This window comes from Tympanuchus pallidicinctus, unplaced genomic scaffold, assembly GCF_026119805.1.
Source record: "Tympanuchus pallidicinctus isolate F22 unplaced genomic scaffold, pur_lepc_1.0 scaffold27, whole genome shotgun sequence".
NCBI classification, from domain to species: domain Eukaryota; kingdom Metazoa; phylum Chordata; class Aves; order Galliformes; family Phasianidae; genus Tympanuchus; species Tympanuchus pallidicinctus.
The window spans coordinates 2,788,254-2,805,322 of record NW_026294744.1 but is presented as its reverse complement, the minus strand read 5'-3'; the positions used below and the strand labels follow the sequence as shown (position 1 = coordinate 2,805,322).

The following is a 17,069-nucleotide window of genomic DNA, read 5'->3' as shown; positions in this document are numbered from 1 at the left end:
ATTTCATGCGCTGGAACAAAACAAGGAAAACATTGTCATAGTTGAATAATCAGAAGCAGCTGGGAAAATTGTCTTCAGATTCTATCATAAATTTTACCTCTGGGCTGAAAAGTCATGTCACCCTACAAGGCAATTGTTTTGAAAAGATATAAGCCACTAAGCGTGAGGACTTGACCGACAGCCATAAACCATGTGCAGGAGGACCTCACACTGGTATAAATGGGAACTGCATGTGCAAAGATAGAGCAGTGTGTGGCCACTGAAGGACAAAGATCATCTCATTCATAACTTACTGGACTACGCGGGAAAAATTCAGAACTGACACTAGAATTTGGATTTAGGGATAGGAAAAAAAAAAAAAAAAAAAAAAAAAAAAAAGGCTCATTCATAGAACCAAACAGAAAAACACACTGAAAAAACTAAATAAACAGCAGGCAAGCTCATTGGAAGTCTGTGTTGTGTTTCTCTACCATCTTCCAACATAAGAATAAATGTTTGAACTTCATGCAAATTTTTGATTTGTTGTTGAGAAGAGCTGTAAAAGTCACAGTTTTGAAGCCTAACCACCGTTAATAACATAATTCTCTCAGTTTAAGTAGGACACACAGAGCAAATGTGGAGATGCTCCCTGCGACTTTTGAATGTTCAGCTGGAAACTCTATGAAACTCAGCTGCTTCTCTGATGTGGCAGGTACCAAACTGCTCCTGCAAAATGCAATCCTCATAAACAGGCTACTTCTTCATGAAGTTTAAGCTGCCTCTGGTAGCTTTTGTGCAAAAAAAAAAAAAAAAAAAAAAAAACCAACAAAAAAACAGTAAAATCATGACTGAGTCCAAACTCAGGCCTGTTACAAAAACTATCACTCCATTAATTATGAATGGTCTCAAACTTATTCTCTGCTTACAGTGAGAGAGGATTTGCTCCTCCTACCTCCCACTAAAGGATCAGGGATGAAAGAGACATGGAGAGCCTGACAGCCAGTGAACACCAAAGCAAAGAACTTATTGAGTACTTCAACCCTCTCCATATCTGTTGTTACCATTTTTACCTTCTCATTTTTCGAGGGGGTACAATCTCCTTGGCCTTTCTCTTCTGGCCAATGTCCCTTATTAGTATTTTTCACACCCTTATCAAGTTCAGCTCTAGCTATGCCTTGGTTTTCCTGGTCCCATCTCTGCACATCCAGATACCTGTATTCTTCTCAAGCCACTCACTTCCATGCATAGACCTTTCCTTCTTATCCCTCAGTTTGACCAGCAGGTCCTTGCTCAGCCAGGTTTCCTGCCTCCTCTGCTTGATTTCTTATGCTGTGGGATAGAAAACTCTTTTGCTCTCAGAAAGACATACTTAAAGAAATGCCAGCTCTGTTCCTTCCTTCATCCCTAAGGACAGCTTCCCAGGAGATCTGATCTTAAGAGCAGAAGTTCTATGCTTTTCTCTTTTATCACAGAATCTCTGAATCACTGAGGTTGGCAAGATGTCTGGATCCATTTGGTTCCACCCCTGCACAAGCAGGGTCATCCAGAGGAAGGTGCTCAGGCCTATGTCCAGGCAGCTTCTGAAGATCTCCAAGGATGAGATTCCACTATCTGTGCCAGTGTTCTGTCACCTGAAAGACTAGGAAAAAAGGAAAAATAAAGGAAAAATAAAAAAGCAGATTTAAATGTTGAGATTCAGAGTGTGTAGATTTCCTGAAGATGAACAACAATTTTCATATATCCAAATACGTCAGGGGACCTATCCATAAAGGGAATGTCACGTACACTCTTCAAAGAACTTGTAAGACTTACAGAAGATGAAGAGGTATAACTGCCTTGTAACTATCTATAATCAGAGATGTAAGGAATTATATTACCTGTATGAGAATGAGTAATGCATAGGAAATGCTCAGCAGTCTAGGCCAATTTTCACTGTGTGCCAAAGCACGAAGTATAGCTCCTCTATAAGAGGTTCTAGGTGGAAACTGTTGACAGCAGTAATAGCACTTTAAACTCAGTATTTTTGTCAGCATGAAGGGTGGACTGATGGGTGCAAGCCAATATCTAATGATGTCATCAGATTCAAACGCACTTTATTTGGTCGGCTAGCTACTACTGGGTTGTGAGTTGCTAATTTACTAAAAAAAAAAAAAATCTAAGCATAAACATCTCCTCCTCCTACAGTAATTACAATGAACTGAAGCATTCTTTTGAAGACAACAGGCCATAATGGGTTTCCAGACCCTTATGGAGGACATGCCGTAAAGGGTTTGCAGGCACTTATGGTAGCAACAATGTGCTTTTCTCACACATCTCAAATAAGTCTTCAATTGTTTGTTATTCATTTATGATTGTTAGCAGGGGTGGTAAAACTTGCACTAGCCATTTGCCTGAATGTATAATTCCACAGAAGAGTTTTCTTCATGACAGTCTGCATTTACACACTTTTTGTTTGCTCAGTACTGTGAAGGAACTACGTGAAACAAGCAGCTATGGAATTTATTACACTCTCCAGGAGATTAAAGTCAATCAGCTTTTGGCCTTGTGCCCTCACATATATAGTTGTATTTGGAAAGAGAGATTTCAATGCTGTCATCAGATAACACTGGCTGATGATCAAACCATATGATTTCAGTTTTATTTTTATGTCTTAAGACACTACTATTTATTTCCGGGTGGAAAGATATTTATTTCTTTTTTGCCTACTAGCAGGAAGAGCATATCTGTTCAGTTCCTGAACAATGTGCAAAAGTTTGTTGCTGTTTGATCACTTTACATCAGGGAGCATGGTGCACATTTAAGACCATATAAGAGCTGTCAGTGTACAGGAATTTTAGATAAGCATTGCCAAAAAGCATAACATACTAGGTGCACTTTTTTTTTTTTTTTTTTTTTTGCAATTATTCTATCCTTTCTCTTTCATAATGCAACACTATTATCAGATGACTAAGTATGTTCATAAGATGTGCCTAATTAAGCATCACTGCTGAAAGAATGATCATAGGAAATCTCTTTCTCCTGTTCTTTTCACTGACCATGCCAATATGTGACTAAAAAATACAATTCAATTTAATATTATTAAAATGTATATGATTGTATACTTAGTATTTTGTTGTCTTCTATGGTGCCTCATTATTGCTATACGATATACTAAGAAGCTTAAGTAAGAAGCTTAAGAAGTGTATGTGTATAATCTTCCACCAAAGCCTTCCAATAAACAAAACATTTTTGTCATAGAATGTATTTTGTAGTGAAATAGCCTCAGAAAGTTAAAAACCAAGCAAAATAAAACATTTTTAAATTGACTTCCTCACATTTGTCGATTTAATAAACCGTTGTTGCCCTCTAGTGTTCAAACATAGCCCACGTTCCCCTACAGAATGTTCCTGGCAGGTCACCTAGTAATCCCATTTGCTCCAAGAATGCAAATGAATGGGAAAATATATATCCCCATGTGCAATGCTAAGGGAAGCTGTTGATGCTCTATTCCTGGAAGTGTTCAAGGTCTGGCTGGATGGGGCTTTGACCAACCCGGTGTAGCACAAAATGTCCCTGCCCATGGCAGAGAGGTTGGAACCAGGTGATTTCTAAGGGTCCTTCCAACTCAAACGATTCTGTTTCTATACTTATTTTTGATGTATGCATTAACATTTAAAGTTACAAAAAGACCACTCAGCTCAGCTTTCTTACCGAGTTAGTCATGATACACATGCAACTCACTGGTTTACTTCTGCCACTCATAGTGTATGATATAATGTTGGCTGTTTTAGTTAGAAGACAACGTTACCAGTGATGTTAACCAAATACATGCCCCATGCTCTGAATGACCCTACAGTTTGTCTGCCCTCCTTCTCTCGAATCTGTGTCCACTGCACTGTACTGCCTGAATTACTATCAACAATCTCTACCTCCAACAAAATTTTTATTATGCTAGAAATGCACAGCGATGATTCAGGAGCTCTTTTCAATACCCCTCCTGCAGTAAGTTGCTACGATGGCATAGACAACGTAGAAGGCTTCTCACTAAGCTGTAAATCTTTAGATAAAACTATAGTTAATCTCAGATTCAGACCTGCATTTTACATGTACCAGACCCAGTACTTGCAATTTCCTTAACTTGCTTCCCAGAAATATTTTCCATCTTTATCATATTCCTCGACCACAAAACTTTGAAACTAGCTGATTTAAAAAAATAAAAATAAAAAAAAGCAAAGGATAAATGAAGTGCAGTCAACAGACCAGCTAATCAACTTGAGATACTTCTGCAAATTTATTCAATTCTAAGATATTATCCAGAGTGTTTTTTATGTAAGCATTGTCAGACAGAAGTAATGTAGAAAAAACAAATGTTTTTGTATCTATAAAGTAATTTGCAGCCTCCATACAGCAAGAGTTCAACTTCTTGACATAAGGAACACTGACTTGTCTTTGATCATTGAATAATGTAATTTTCAGAGAATTTTCTGCATATTGTTAGAGCTCCCAAAAACTTGCCTTGAGGCCATTTTTAGATCATGACTGCTTCCTGCTGCAGTAAACTTGACAGATCTAAGAACCTCTTGGACATGAGTTACTTATCATATTTTGTAATATAATTATTTGTTCCTATTCTTAAGGCACCTTTCCTTCTCTATCTTGATGTTTGTAGTTGATTATGCTGCCTCCCACAGATAATATCTAGGGTTTCATTCTGAAAACAGATTAAGACTGATCATGGTGTGGAAAAAAAGTGAGTTTGAACTGGAGGTTCAAACACTGGATGCTTACAGGCACTCTCATTTGCCTCTTATTCCAGAGGCAGGGAAACATACAGAGAAGCCGTGCTTACTACCGGTCATATGAACATGATGCCAGAAGTAAAAAAGATGTGCTTTGAGAACATGTAGAGTTCCACCCAGAGTTCTAGAGCTCTGATTAATGTTCATAAAGGTCTAAAGGGAGTTGGGAGGCAAATGGATGAGGACAGGATCTTCCCTGTGATGTGTAGCGGTAGGACAAGGAGAAATGGCCTAAATCTTGTATTCAGGAAGTACCATACAAACATACAGAACTTCTTTACAGTAAGGGTGATGGATCTGAATAAGTTGCCCAGAGTTTGTGGACTGTTCTTCTACAGAGATATTCAAGACACATGCGGATGCCTACCTGCGTGTTCTACTGTAGGGAACCTGTTTAAGCAGGAGGATTGGACTCAATGATCTCTTGAGGTCCTGTGATTCTGTGTGTGCTTCTATCATCTCTAGCCCTGCTGCAAGCAGTGCTTTTAAGAGCCACCAGACTGGTGAGGGAAATAAAAGAATGCTAGAAGCCGAAAGATAATGCAAAGTTGTTTAAGGTAATGCTTCTCTGACTGCAGGAAATATCTCTGAGTTTGGGACTCTTGCACAACACATCCATCAGTGTTACTTAATACTTTCTTAATTCCCTTCAATCTGTCTAGATATTCAAGAACTAGAAACCATACTTTTTCTGTGTCCTCTGCTGATAATACAACTGTTGTCTTTGCTCAGTTCCTTCACAAGTTTCCATCTGCTCTACAATTAATTGTTAAGTTTCAACTATAATAGGTTTAAGTATAGTAGAACAGATTCTCTGGTATACACCAAGTTGCTTGCTTGTGCTATTTGACATGGAAAAAAATAAAAAGATTCCAGCTTTGTTTAACTAAATATGATAAAAACTATTTGACATATCCTGCAAAGAATCCTGCTAGAGGGTGGTGCTCTCTTCAGAAAAGGCAAACTAAAATTTGCAGCAGGTGGTTTTAAGCATAGCTTATGATTTATGCACATGGAAGCATTCAAGATAAATATCAATGAACACAATGTAGCTAAGGAAAGTTAAGCCAAACATGTTTTGAATAAAACAGTTTACTCCTTGTACCTAAAACCATTTTGATGCTATATACTACTACCGAATACTCACTTAAGGCTCAGATAGAGTATACAGGATGCCATATACACTTACATGATGCCAGACTTGTGTAATACTGATGTAATTGGAGGCAAAAAACATTGAAAGTGCTCATGTGCTGCACAATTAACTAGGTCAAATTCTATTCTGCTAATCTAGTCACAGACCATACTCTTGAAATTATTTTTCTCCTTAAATACGAGAACTTCTTTGCTTAGCTTGAGTGTCTGCACTTAGGATTTGATACTAACTCAAATGATAGGCATTATAATTCAGTCTGAAACAGCAGTTCTCTTCCCCACCAAAACCATGTGGCCACTGGTGACCAAAAAAGGAATGCATCCTCGTCTGAGATTTCGTATCCACTCTTCACTTTCAGAATAGTTCTCACAAAGATGATAAATGCTCCTAACAATCTATTCCCTACGCTCCATCATACATCAGCATACATTCCATTGATCAAATAATCCAACCTGGTATATTGTCTCTTCTGAAGAGATTCATGCATTTTCTTCCCTGTGAGTGCAATAACTAAGAGCAAGAATATCACCCCAAAAAGTAAAGCCACTACAAGTCTGCTTTTGTCTTCCAGCTGAACAAAGCCTTTTCTTCTCTGAACGTACTCTGAGAGGTGGTCTTCCGAATCAGATGGGTCATAACCCTGATGGTTGTTTTGGGAAGCCATGAGGGAAGCACTAGTAGAGAGAGCAAAACTTGAAAAAGAGACAAGGGTAACATGACTGGTATAACTAGCAGAGACAGCTGTTGGCTCAGGAGGTATGGATGAAGTTCTGAGCCCTGCTGAGCTCGTGGCTGTTACAGGATTTGAGGTCACCCACTTGGCTGCAGAAGTAGAAGCAGAAGTTGTAGGACTGGAAAGGAAAACATGAGTAGCAGCAATCTTGGCAGTAGGGATACCAGGTTCAGCTCTAGCAATTGCAGTAAGCATAAAGGTTGTTGTCCTAGTGACAGTACCAGCTTTGGCACCACCTGTAAACAAAGAAGTTGTATGAGATTTCAGTCTGACAGTACTTGTAGGCAGAGGAGTAACAGTAGTACTGCTGGGACTGGGAACATTAGACTCAGTGGTGGGGAACAAAGCAGAAGGGTTTCCAATTTGAACAGTAGATGATGTATTTGGTGGTGGATTAATTACTTTCTGCCTTGGCAAGGAGTCTAAACTCTTGGGATTGTCTGCCCTTTGTGACTCAGGGAAAACTGTATGAAATTCAGTGCTGTCTACATGTTTCTCCATATGGTTCAGGAGTTCAGATGCTTGATGAAAAACAGATTGATGCAAAGCAGGCGTATGATTCTGATGGTTAGCCTGACTTTGAGAAATAAAAGCTCCGGCATCTGAAGGTACAGAGCGTTCATTTGAATTGAAGTCCTCATTTTTGAAGGATGTGTCCTCCAGAGCATGGGTGTCTGTGAAGAGAAAGGAAATATCAGTATTCAATTGCTGAATCTATTTTTAATTACCACAAGCTCACTCTAGTTATTTATATTGTAAAGGAATAGCATTATCAGAGGGCTTCAGAAAGTAATGAGTAAACAAACAGAAGCATCAAGATATTTTATTTAAAGTATGCAGTTACTTTTATGTTGTCTGTGTCATAAGACCTATTAATCTCAAGCTGGAACACATCAGACCCCAACTGCAGCTCCTTAAGAAAATTTACCTACGCAAACCAGTCATTCCTATATGTTTTGTACTCATATGGCATGCATATGATTCTTCAGAGGTGTGAAGTACAGTCAGTATGCCCACTGCCTTTAAACTATTCCAGTCCCTGTCAAATTAAGAAGATACAATCAACCTCGCTTCCGTCAGATGTACGTACTTCTATGCAGCCAAAAACAAACATCCCATGACTGCTTAGTAGGATTCACTTCACATATAGGAATTGCTTTATGATAACAGGTGGTAATAGTATCCCCATCTGAGCGGAGGGAAACTAAGTGACTTTCCCAGAATCACTTGAAAAAACAAGGGCAGTTTAGACATTTTGATGACAAGTCTCTTGAGGTCCAAGGCCTCCTGGCATTAGCATCTGCAAGTACTCTACTCCTTAGATTTCACATGTCTGCAACATTCTGATATATTACAACACAGATGAGGTGTCCTTGGAGCTTCTATTTACAGTGGAAGGAAGAAGGAGTTCCTAATTTTTGTGAGATTTTTCTTTCTCAACTGTAAGAAATTGTTGGTATTCCTACAAATGTATCATACAGAGCAGGAGATCAGCTCTGCTGAGTTTGCAAAATACATTTCTGGTCAAAGTACTTAGCCACAGAATTTAAAATTGTATGTTTCCATGTTGCCAACACGTTCAATGAATATTGCCACTACAAAGAATTCAGAGGTTTTAATGTCTTTCTGAGAGTGCAAACAACTATCGGATACGTACTCTAAGTGTGTGGTAATGACAATGAACTCCATTCTTTTCAGTATCATGGTAACTTTCGAATATAGAGCCAGCTTTCGTCCAAGAGTTTATCAGTCCAATCTGTCCCAGCAGATGGAAAGTTACAACTATACCACTCACTGGTAAAGAATGAGTAGTCAAATAATCTTTTCTTGTCATCAGATTTATCAAATGTCCATTCTCCCATCTCCCCCAAGACAGCACACATCCTGATTTGTAGGAAAGCCCTGAACTCCAACGATCATGCTAGAAGAAAGACACTTCAGGAGTCTCTGGTGTATCTGAAGCCTAGATTAGAGAGACATTTTTGGTGAGCATGAGTTCTTGGAAAAACAGGCTAAGTGGTACAGGCTGCATTCTCATTGTTACCACTCAGTAGCCACCCAAAACATTAAAGATGGAATGTGCTCTCATTCCTCTTCTACAGAAACAAAAAGGTTTGTTAACTGCACTGGAGTTTAAAGAAATGATAAAAAGTCATTGATGTTTTCATTGTCACTTCTTTCTCAAGTAGAAACTCATATCTAAAGGAATTAGTTTATTTCAGGCTTATTATACATGCAAAGAAATCTAACAGGCTGCTGTCAGAAGATATATTTGCAAGCCCTAAATTCTTCCAAAAACTGAAGTGAAAAACAAACAAAAAAGCGCAATGCTTTAAATAAGAGGACAGCAACTTGAACTACAGACACCAATTTTTATCCTAACCTTCCCTAGTTTGTTAGCAAAGTAAAGGAATAAGCTGACAAATAACACTGTTCAGGCACTACATAATCAGAAGCTGTATGGCCAAAGACAGCCAAACTCTCAGCTGCAGTCTGCAGTTCTGAACACGTTTCCACAGCATTGAGGAAATGGCCTGTCACAACCACTGGGTCAGTCACCAACACGTTTTTCCTTGTTCCCAGTGCACTCCGATAGCCTCCTCCATGCATTTAAATAAATAATTGATGCTGTGTGACAACCATTTGCAGCGTGCTATGTCATCTTCAGCTCACTCACCTCAGCTACAGCTAGGAAAATGGGCAGTATTCATACAGGGTTCAAAGGACAAAATATGGAGGCAAGCCAGTGATGAGTCCTGCACAGGAGTTAAGTATCTGCTTCCCTGCAGCACTGAGATTAATTAACGTAACTGCCTTGTGTTACTAACACTACTTTATTTTCAGCTTTAAACTAACTGTAGTCTTGGTCTTCATTTTAGATTATATGCTCCCAAACACAACTGCCCATAACTACTGTGCTGTAGTTGCTGTAGGTGCAGCTGTGGCACTAGAACAGATAGACTTGTTGGCAAGAAAGAACAAGGGCATTACAGAAGACAACCTTTAAAAAGAAATTAAAAAAACAAAGTGGTCCTGTTGATATCTCAAATCCAATGAACTGCATTAGAAACCAAACCTCAAACTGTCAATCTTAAAAAACAAATAAACACCTCCTGAGCATACATGGATTGTATTCATGAGTTCTATGTGGCTACCTCAGTGCAGTGGAAAAAGCAAACTCCACAGAAGTACAGCAAAAAAGCAGGCATTATTTCTTTTTCAGCAATCACTATTTGTGACAGGAATCAGGAAATGCTTTACTTTCCAAGACAGAGGTTGTTTCCAGTAGTTAACAAGCTACAAGAATAGTTTTAAATCAAACAAACAAAAAACAAACCAAAACCAACCAACAAACAAACAATTTTGTTACTAACACAATTTCAGTATTTCAGTGTACTTTTTTAGCAACAGAATATATTTATCCTTTTAGTTTAGTATGTAGAACATAGTTTAGTTCTATGTAATCACATGAAGATTCTCATATATTAAAACAACAACAACAACAAACAGAAAAAACACACAAAGCTTCAAATGTTTGTCAGTACCAACACCACCATGTGCTGCTACCTTTGAATGCTTACCAGGAACCTAAGGCAAATAAGCTAATATCACCTTTATGATTAGCATTAAGTGAGCATTACACTATCTGTATGACAAAAGCTCAAGCACAATTAAGTCTTCCTTCTTTCTCTGCATTCTTATGTTCAAACAGGTCTGGTGCAAATCAGTGCCAATCAGCAAGTAAGTCTTGCTATTAAAAATGCTACAGCACGTGACAGGCAGTGAGAAATTTGTGACTGCAAAGCCCAAATGCCATAAAGCTTTGAGATTAGTCAGTTTGCATCTGTGCCTCAGGTTCCATAACTGAAAACAGAAAATAATGATTATTATCATCAATTACTCACTAACATCCCAGTGGTGCTCTGAGGCTTGCCTAACATCTGTGTATATATGGTATTTATCAGAGTTGCATGAATCCTTTGAATGCACAGATGGCTACAAGGGCATCATATTTCTATTGCTTTCAACAATGCCCTTACATGTTATGTACTAGAAATTTTCCACGGACAGAATACACTGAGATGGATAAAGCTTCTTTTTTTTTTGTTTTAAACAAAGGAAAACTATGAGGAGTTCAGAATTTTATGTGAAGGAATTTCATAATGGTTAGGCCTGTGTAGATGCAGACCACACACTTGCCTGACCACCTCCCACAAAGCACAAGAATAGTATTTTCAAATTAGAGCACTTGGTTTAAAACATTTTACTAAAGATGCAACTCTGAACCATTATCTAGCCACTGCTGAAAAGTCACGGGGGATAATGCAGTGTGGGGATTTGTGGCTTTTACTGTTACACATACTTACCTTGAGCTATCTTGTAGCTCACAAGCCCCATTGCAGGTTTCATAGGACAAGCCTCTGTGCTAGGACAATAAAACAAGTAGCAGTTTGGTTGTGTGCTTGTCCTTTGAGCATCAAAAATCACAAAGTTACATTTCTTGTCTCCTGCAAAAGAACATACACATATTTCAGTAACAAGAACTTTTATAGCATCTTGATAATAAATTCCGGTTTGCTAAAAAGTAAAAAATTCTGGTTTTCTTTCCACAAGTAAAGAGAAAAACTACTTACATCTAGCATTCCTGTGGGAAAAACAACACAGGACTGCAGAAGAATGGCTGAAGGCCAGCATATGAAAGGTTACACCTTCCTCTTCCTGTACAGATGAATATGTGGAAATAACGAGTCCAACCTCTTATTCTCCCCTCACCCACACCATGCTGGCAGCACTTTATATAATGATTTTTTTTGCTTATGAATCCCGATAAATCTGAACATTTCCTCAGTGTATCTGTGGATATGCACTTTTTCCATCAGTTATGGGTAACTTTTATACATTGTCATTTCTGCTTGCTGCTATATCTCCTACCACTCTAAAAGCCTGACAAAAATCAGCAGTTCCAGGGCAGTGAAAGCATTTTCATTTCTGGCTAAAACCAGTGTTACTTTGTAGTGTGTCTGCTGAAGCGATGCATGCAGGTCTGAGTGGCTTTAATACTCAAAGCTACCTCCGCTGTACCGCACTTACTTTCTGGAACACACTGACATCAACACTCTGGCATCACATTAGGCCGGGACAGGCAGCAGCCGCATGCCACAACTACTGGCAGTGTAAGTGGCAGAGAAATGAACATTTTGGTCCTGAGCACAGCAGAGTCCCTCGTCCCTCGCCCCTTTCCTATGCGAGTAAGTAATCTCCTCAATGTTCATAAGCAGTAACAGAAAAGGCCAGAGAGAATTCGGTTACCTGGCAGCTTTTTTCCCAAGCAGCAGGCATGTATGCAAGCCTCTGGTGTTGAAACGTGCACTGGTTCCGCACCTCGGATACCCATGGGGAGAGACAAGTTGATATCGATGATGGCGTTGTCCATTCGCTGCGCGGCACAGCCCTGGCCCAGGCTCGGCGCAGGCATCGCGCAGCTGACGGCCAGCAGGCAGAGCGGGAGACCGCGCACAGCCATGGCCGCCTGCCCGCGGCCCGCCACTCCTGCTGCCCGCCCGCTCCTGGGCCGCCGGCTGCCGCGCGTCCGGGACAAGGGGCGGGGCGGCCCGGCACCGCCTTGCTGCCGTGGGGTCGCGGCTCCCGCGAAGGGTCGAAGGGTCGGGTGTCGGTGGGTTTTTACTCAAAGCCGCGATGAGAGCCGCCCTTGAGGCTGTAGCAAAAGCAATTAATATGCATATCCTAGTCTAAATGTATTCGTGCATACTTCAGTGTTTGTGTAAGACTGTCTTGGCTACCTGAGTAATCCTGTTCAAACCATAGCAAAGATAGGCGGCGTTTGCTGAATGGGAGCCGTACAGCAAGGGCTAGGTGATGGCATTGCTGCCTGACAAGTGCAGCATTCCTTCCTGAGCAGCCTTATTGCTAGTGTTTGCTTAACTCATGTTTGTACTTTGCAAATTTTCGGTTCCTCTTTTTTCTTTTTTTTTTTCCCTTCTTTTTTTCCCTCTTCCCCTCTCCTGGGCCCCCCACCTCCATCAGAGCAGTGTTCAGGCATAGAAGTGGCCCAGAGAGTAAGGAATGCAAGGAAGCAACAAAAGAACTGTGCCACATGTTCCTTCTTCTTCAGGTATCTCATCCTGCATCATACCTACAATATCATTGCTATGATTGTAAATAAAATGTTTGTTCCTTTTGAGGCAGTCCATTACATGAACAGTTACCAGAGAGCAGGTTATTTCACACAGCAATTGTAAAAGAAAATGATAACAGTCTGATTGTTTCTCTTTTGGTCACCTACTCTCTGCTTTAATACAATAAACTTAAACCTCTGGGACACAGGTTGAATGTCTGTAAAATTCAGTTAGGATTTTTTGCTTTTCCAAGGCATGTTTGAGATCCCCGCTTGGAGAAGGTGCGCTGGCAGCAGCAGCATATTCTGCTTCACACTGACTTGCTGCCTTCTGTGCTGTTTCAAAAATCAAGGCCCATGTCAGAGAATGGTCAGCAACTTTATTCTTCACACTCATTCGGCTGGGAGTTGACTTTTATAGGGGCATATATGTTAAAAGTGACACTACTAGAAGTTACACAATTAAAACACCATTCAGTTTCAAGTAATCTATTCCTGTCAAACACTGAATATATAAAGTAATAAAGGACAAACAAAACCGATAATAACTAGATATTTGCCAAGGCCTTTATGTTGTATGGATCATGGCCAGATAAACATCAGATTTGTATGCGTTAATGTAACCACATACAACTGCACACTGTGTAGTTTCAGGTACACTGACCTAGCTGTTGCAGGACAGTTGCAGGACACAGCAGAGGATTTGTTTTGCCACACTAGGGGCAAAAAAATTAATTTGCATGACAACTACATTCAAATATAACTTTACTGTAATAATGTTTTCAATAATAAAACTTTATATAGCAGAAACACACATTGGTTGATAGGTAAGCTAAATATCAGAATTGTGGATCATAAATATTTTCCAGGGGCAGTAAGATACTACATATTCACACATCTACAATAATAAACAAAAGCACAAAACAGAGGAGCTGCAAAGCGTACTTGACAAAACACCCAGAAGTCTGTAACATAAAAGTGCAAACGAAGCTAACTGTAAGCTAAATATGCTGCATTAAATTTAGCTAATCTGTCTGAGAGTGATGGATAACTTTGCATGCCTTTATGGCAAGCACTGGTTGGGTTGCAGCTCTGCAGACATTACATGCTGCGTTTGAATACTGCCACTGAAGCTACTCATGGATAACTTTAATACTGTGTATGAATAGTGCAGGTTCAGAACTCAGCTTTCTAAACAGGGTTTGCCAACAACAGTTTGTTCTCCTTCCTAGTAATCACATTTATTTGAAAATATTTAGTTGTTGTTTTGGCAGGAATTAAGCAGTTGTAGCTAGAAGATGTGTTGTTGGGTGACAGCTAGTGAGGCATAGCCTGCAGCTGCCAGAAGAGGTGCAGGACGGAGCTTTTTTCTCTGCAGCCCACATGTAGGTAACAGATGTGCAGTTCTCACAAGACAGGAGGGGGATTTTTATATTAAATTAAATCTTGGCAAGAATTAGTGAAGGCAGCCAGGAGAGGTAATGCATTCGCGGTTGAGGTTAAGACTTGCACAGATGTTGTGCATCGTTCAGGAGTGGAGAGCAGACTCGTGTAGAAGTTAGCATGTGCCAGAACTTATTTGTAGGCAATTCTTCTGTCAGAGGTAAGTATGTGGCTTCTTTGCTGATCTCACTGTAAGATATGAACATAACAAGTCAAAGTGTCAAAGTAGGTTTCCTTCTCCCTTTGATTTGCTTTTTTGCTCAATTTAAATCATCTGGGAACTTTCAGTCTGGGACACCATTTGTTCAGCCCTGTCCATGACAAACACAGTTGGTGATGGCTGCCCCTTGCATGCTGCTAGCTGGTTGGTTATCAAGCATCAACCAACATGCTTTACCTTTCAAAAGGTGAGAAAAAAAAGACATAAACATAGGAGAACAGTATGACCTGACTGAGCACGTGCTATTATTGGGTGGTTTGGGATAGCTGGGCTGTTTTGCAGCCTTGCCTTTGATTGCCATGAGTATCAGTGCTGATAATTAAAAATCTAGATTAGCACTATCTCCCCCAATCCCTTACTCTCAGGGAGGCCAGACAGCGCAAGCAGAAGCGGGCCTGAGGGGAGCACAGGGCGCTGTGAGCCGCGCTCCCCACCGGTAAATCCGCCCCAGGGCCGAGCACCAGACTCCGCCCCGCCCCGCGCACTGCGAGCAGCGGCAGCGCCTCGCCCGGCGCCTTTAAGCGGAGCTCCGCCTGCTTGCCGCGCCACGCCGGGCGGGGCCCGCTCCTGGCGCGGAGGCTGGCCGGCCCAGCCGGAATCCCGGGCGGCCGTGGGGGCAGCGTGGCCCTGCGTTGCAGGGTGGCGGGCAGGAAGGGAGTCGGCGCAGCGCGTTGCATTGCGAGCGCCGTTGGTGTCGCCATGGGAGCGGAGCAGAGCGCGGAGGCCGAGAGCCGCCCGGGCGAGCCCAGCGCCTCAGGTCGGTGGCGGCGGCTGCCCAGCTGCCCCGCTGGGCCGGGGCTGTAGGGAAGCTACGGGGCCGAGTACGTGCGGGAGGGGCTCAGCGGTGCTGTAGGGGCGGAGGAGGCTGTGGGGTGGGGAAGGGTTTGGGTGCTGGTGTCGCTGCAGGACGAGGCGCGGGAGTCGTGACCTGTGGTAGTACTGACTGATAGATGCGTGCTGGGGAAGGAGGTGCAGCAGGCATGGCAGATGCGAATGGGAGCCACGGTGGGCGCCTCGCTGCTTGGCGGGGTGCTGGGTCCGGTGTGTGTGAGGATGCTGACCTCGGTGGGGAGAAGTGGGAGGGATCATAGAATCATAGAGGCTTGGGTTGGAAGTGACCTTAAAGTTCATCAAGTTCCTCCACTCCTGCTGTTGGCAAGGTTGTCAACCACTAGATCAGGTTGCCCAGAGCCCTATCTAGCTTGGCCTTGAATGCCTCCAAAGTTGGGGCATCCATAACTTCTGTGGGCAGCCTGTGCCAGTGCCTCACTGCCCTCTGAGTTAGGGGGAAAAAAGTAAAATCACAGAATGGCCGGAGTTGGAAGGGGCCTCAAGGATTGTGAATCTCCAGGGCCACCAGCCTCCACATTTAGTACTAGACCAGGCTGCCCAGGGCCCATCAAAGTACCTGAATGTGAACGATAAGGAGTATGTAACACTATAGTAAGAGCTCCAAATGTATTCGAATTTAAGTTATTGAGGTAAATCTTTCCTATAAAGGTATCTAAAACTATAAGAGAGCATTACTGCTGCAGCATAACAATGACAAATAAAACCTTTGTTGGTTTCTGCCTTCATGGCAAACATGTAAGGTTATCCCTAGAGTCAGAAGGCAGCACATCCTTAATCAGCATTCTGTTGTCTCCTTCTGAAAAACTTTGTTGAATGGAGTGTGTACATTACCAGAGAGAGAATGAGAAGGGAGGGGACAGCCTGTGGTTTCAGAGATTTATGTTATAGAAAACATACTTGCACAGCATTAAATGTGATATCGTTCTCATAGGGTTAAATTCAGATGGAATCTATTTATTAACTTGATTGTTTCTTATCCTTTCTCCCTTTGCTTTTCCAGCATCTCCATCCCCAGCTAAACAACGAGCAAAAATGGATGATATTGTGGTGGTAGCCCCAGGAACGCAGTCTTCACGGAACGTGAGCAATGATCCAGATGTCATAAAACTGCAGGAAATTCCGACGTTCCAGCCCCTTTTAAAAGGTGACTGTTTCTTCTCTGTTTTTAAAGGCCCTTTTTTCTGTGTGTGCGCCAAATAGAGTATGTGCGTTGTGTATCTTGAGGTTCCTGCTGAAGCTTGTTTCCATCCATGTTTTTTGCTACCTTGCCTTTGTTTTAAACTGTACTTTTTTTGTCTTTCATAATTATTTCCAACCTTCTACTGATGTATGAACTAGAGATGTGCTAGTAATGATCTCTGTAGTAGAACCATCTACTGTGCAGACAGGACGACTCCAGGTTTCCCAGATGGCCAGTACCATTTGGTTGAAAGGATGTGCTAGTATGCTGCAGACTACAGTCTCTAGTTTTGTTCTAGGTTCTTAGAAACACTTGTGTGTTACTGTCTCAGACTAAAGCTACATGCTCTTGGATTCAATTACTTGAAATCAGAAATCTTGAGGTTTCCGGTCTAGAGTAGATTGTGTCCTTGGTCCTTGTTTAGGAATGGGGAAGACTGTCCATGTGCCTCGTGGCCTAGCCCTGGCTATCTCTCTCTCTCTCTCTCTCTCTATTTTTTTCTCTCTCTGGAGGCTGTGCAGAGCATCTTTCCTGTTACCTGAAAGTCTCTTGGGAAGAAAAATGTATGGAGCAGCCTGCATGAATTGGGCTG

General features: G+C 41.5%; 2 protein-coding genes across 3 annotated transcripts in view; one reads left to right on the top strand and one right to left on the bottom strand.

Moving 5' to 3' along the window:
* Positions 1 to 778: 778 nt before the first annotated feature.
* On the bottom strand, positions 779 to 12,178 carry MANSC1 (MANSC domain containing 1). Of its 2 annotated transcripts, XR_008208540.1 has the most exons (4): positions 11,957 to 12,178; positions 11,014 to 11,154; positions 5,125 to 7,320; positions 779 to 1,618 (listed from the first exon to the last, which is right to left on the bottom strand). XR_008208540.1 is itself a non-coding variant. In XM_052690481.1 (3 exons), the coding sequence occupies exons 1-3, from the start codon at positions 12,168 to 12,170 to the stop codon at positions 6,326 to 6,328; spliced, it is 1,350 nt and encodes a 449-aa protein (XP_052546441.1). In that variant the 5' UTR covers positions 12,171 to 12,178; the 3' UTR covers positions 4,226 to 6,325. The 2 variants fall into 2 exon arrangements, 1 of the variants encoding a protein (XP_052546441.1); XM_052690481.1 differs by lacking the exon at positions 779 to 1,618 and having other exon boundaries at positions 4,226 to 7,320.
* Positions 12,179 to 15,032: 2,854 nt separating this feature from the next.
* BORCS5 (BLOC-1 related complex subunit 5) overlaps positions 15,033 to 17,069 on the top strand; it is a 58,941-nt gene continuing 56,904 nt past the window's right edge. The window contains exons 1-2 of the mRNA XM_052690484.1: positions 15,033 to 15,202; positions 16,298 to 16,441. Coding sequence (XP_052546444.1) covers positions 15,145 to 15,202; positions 16,298 to 16,441 — 202 coding nt within the window. The 5' untranslated portion in view covers positions 15,033 to 15,144. The remainder of the gene's footprint in view (positions 15,203 to 16,297; positions 16,442 to 17,069) is intronic.

What these genes read in the sequence shown, in the direction of transcription:
- MANSC1 (XM_052690481.1), bottom strand. Translation starts at nt 12,170, where the DNA reads ATGGCTGTGCGCGGTCTCCCGCTCTGCCTGCTGGCCGTCAGCTGCGCG. An exon ending in CTTGGGAAAAAAGCTGCCAG is followed by an intron (nt 11,155 to 11,956) that starts GTAACCGAATTC and finishes GTTCTTTTGCAG; the next exon opens with GAGACAAGAAATGTAACTTT. An exon ending in GAGCTACAAGATAGCTCAAG is followed by an intron (nt 7,321 to 11,013) that starts GTAAGTATGTGT and finishes TTCTCTTCACAG; the next exon opens with ACACCCATGCTCTGGAGGAC.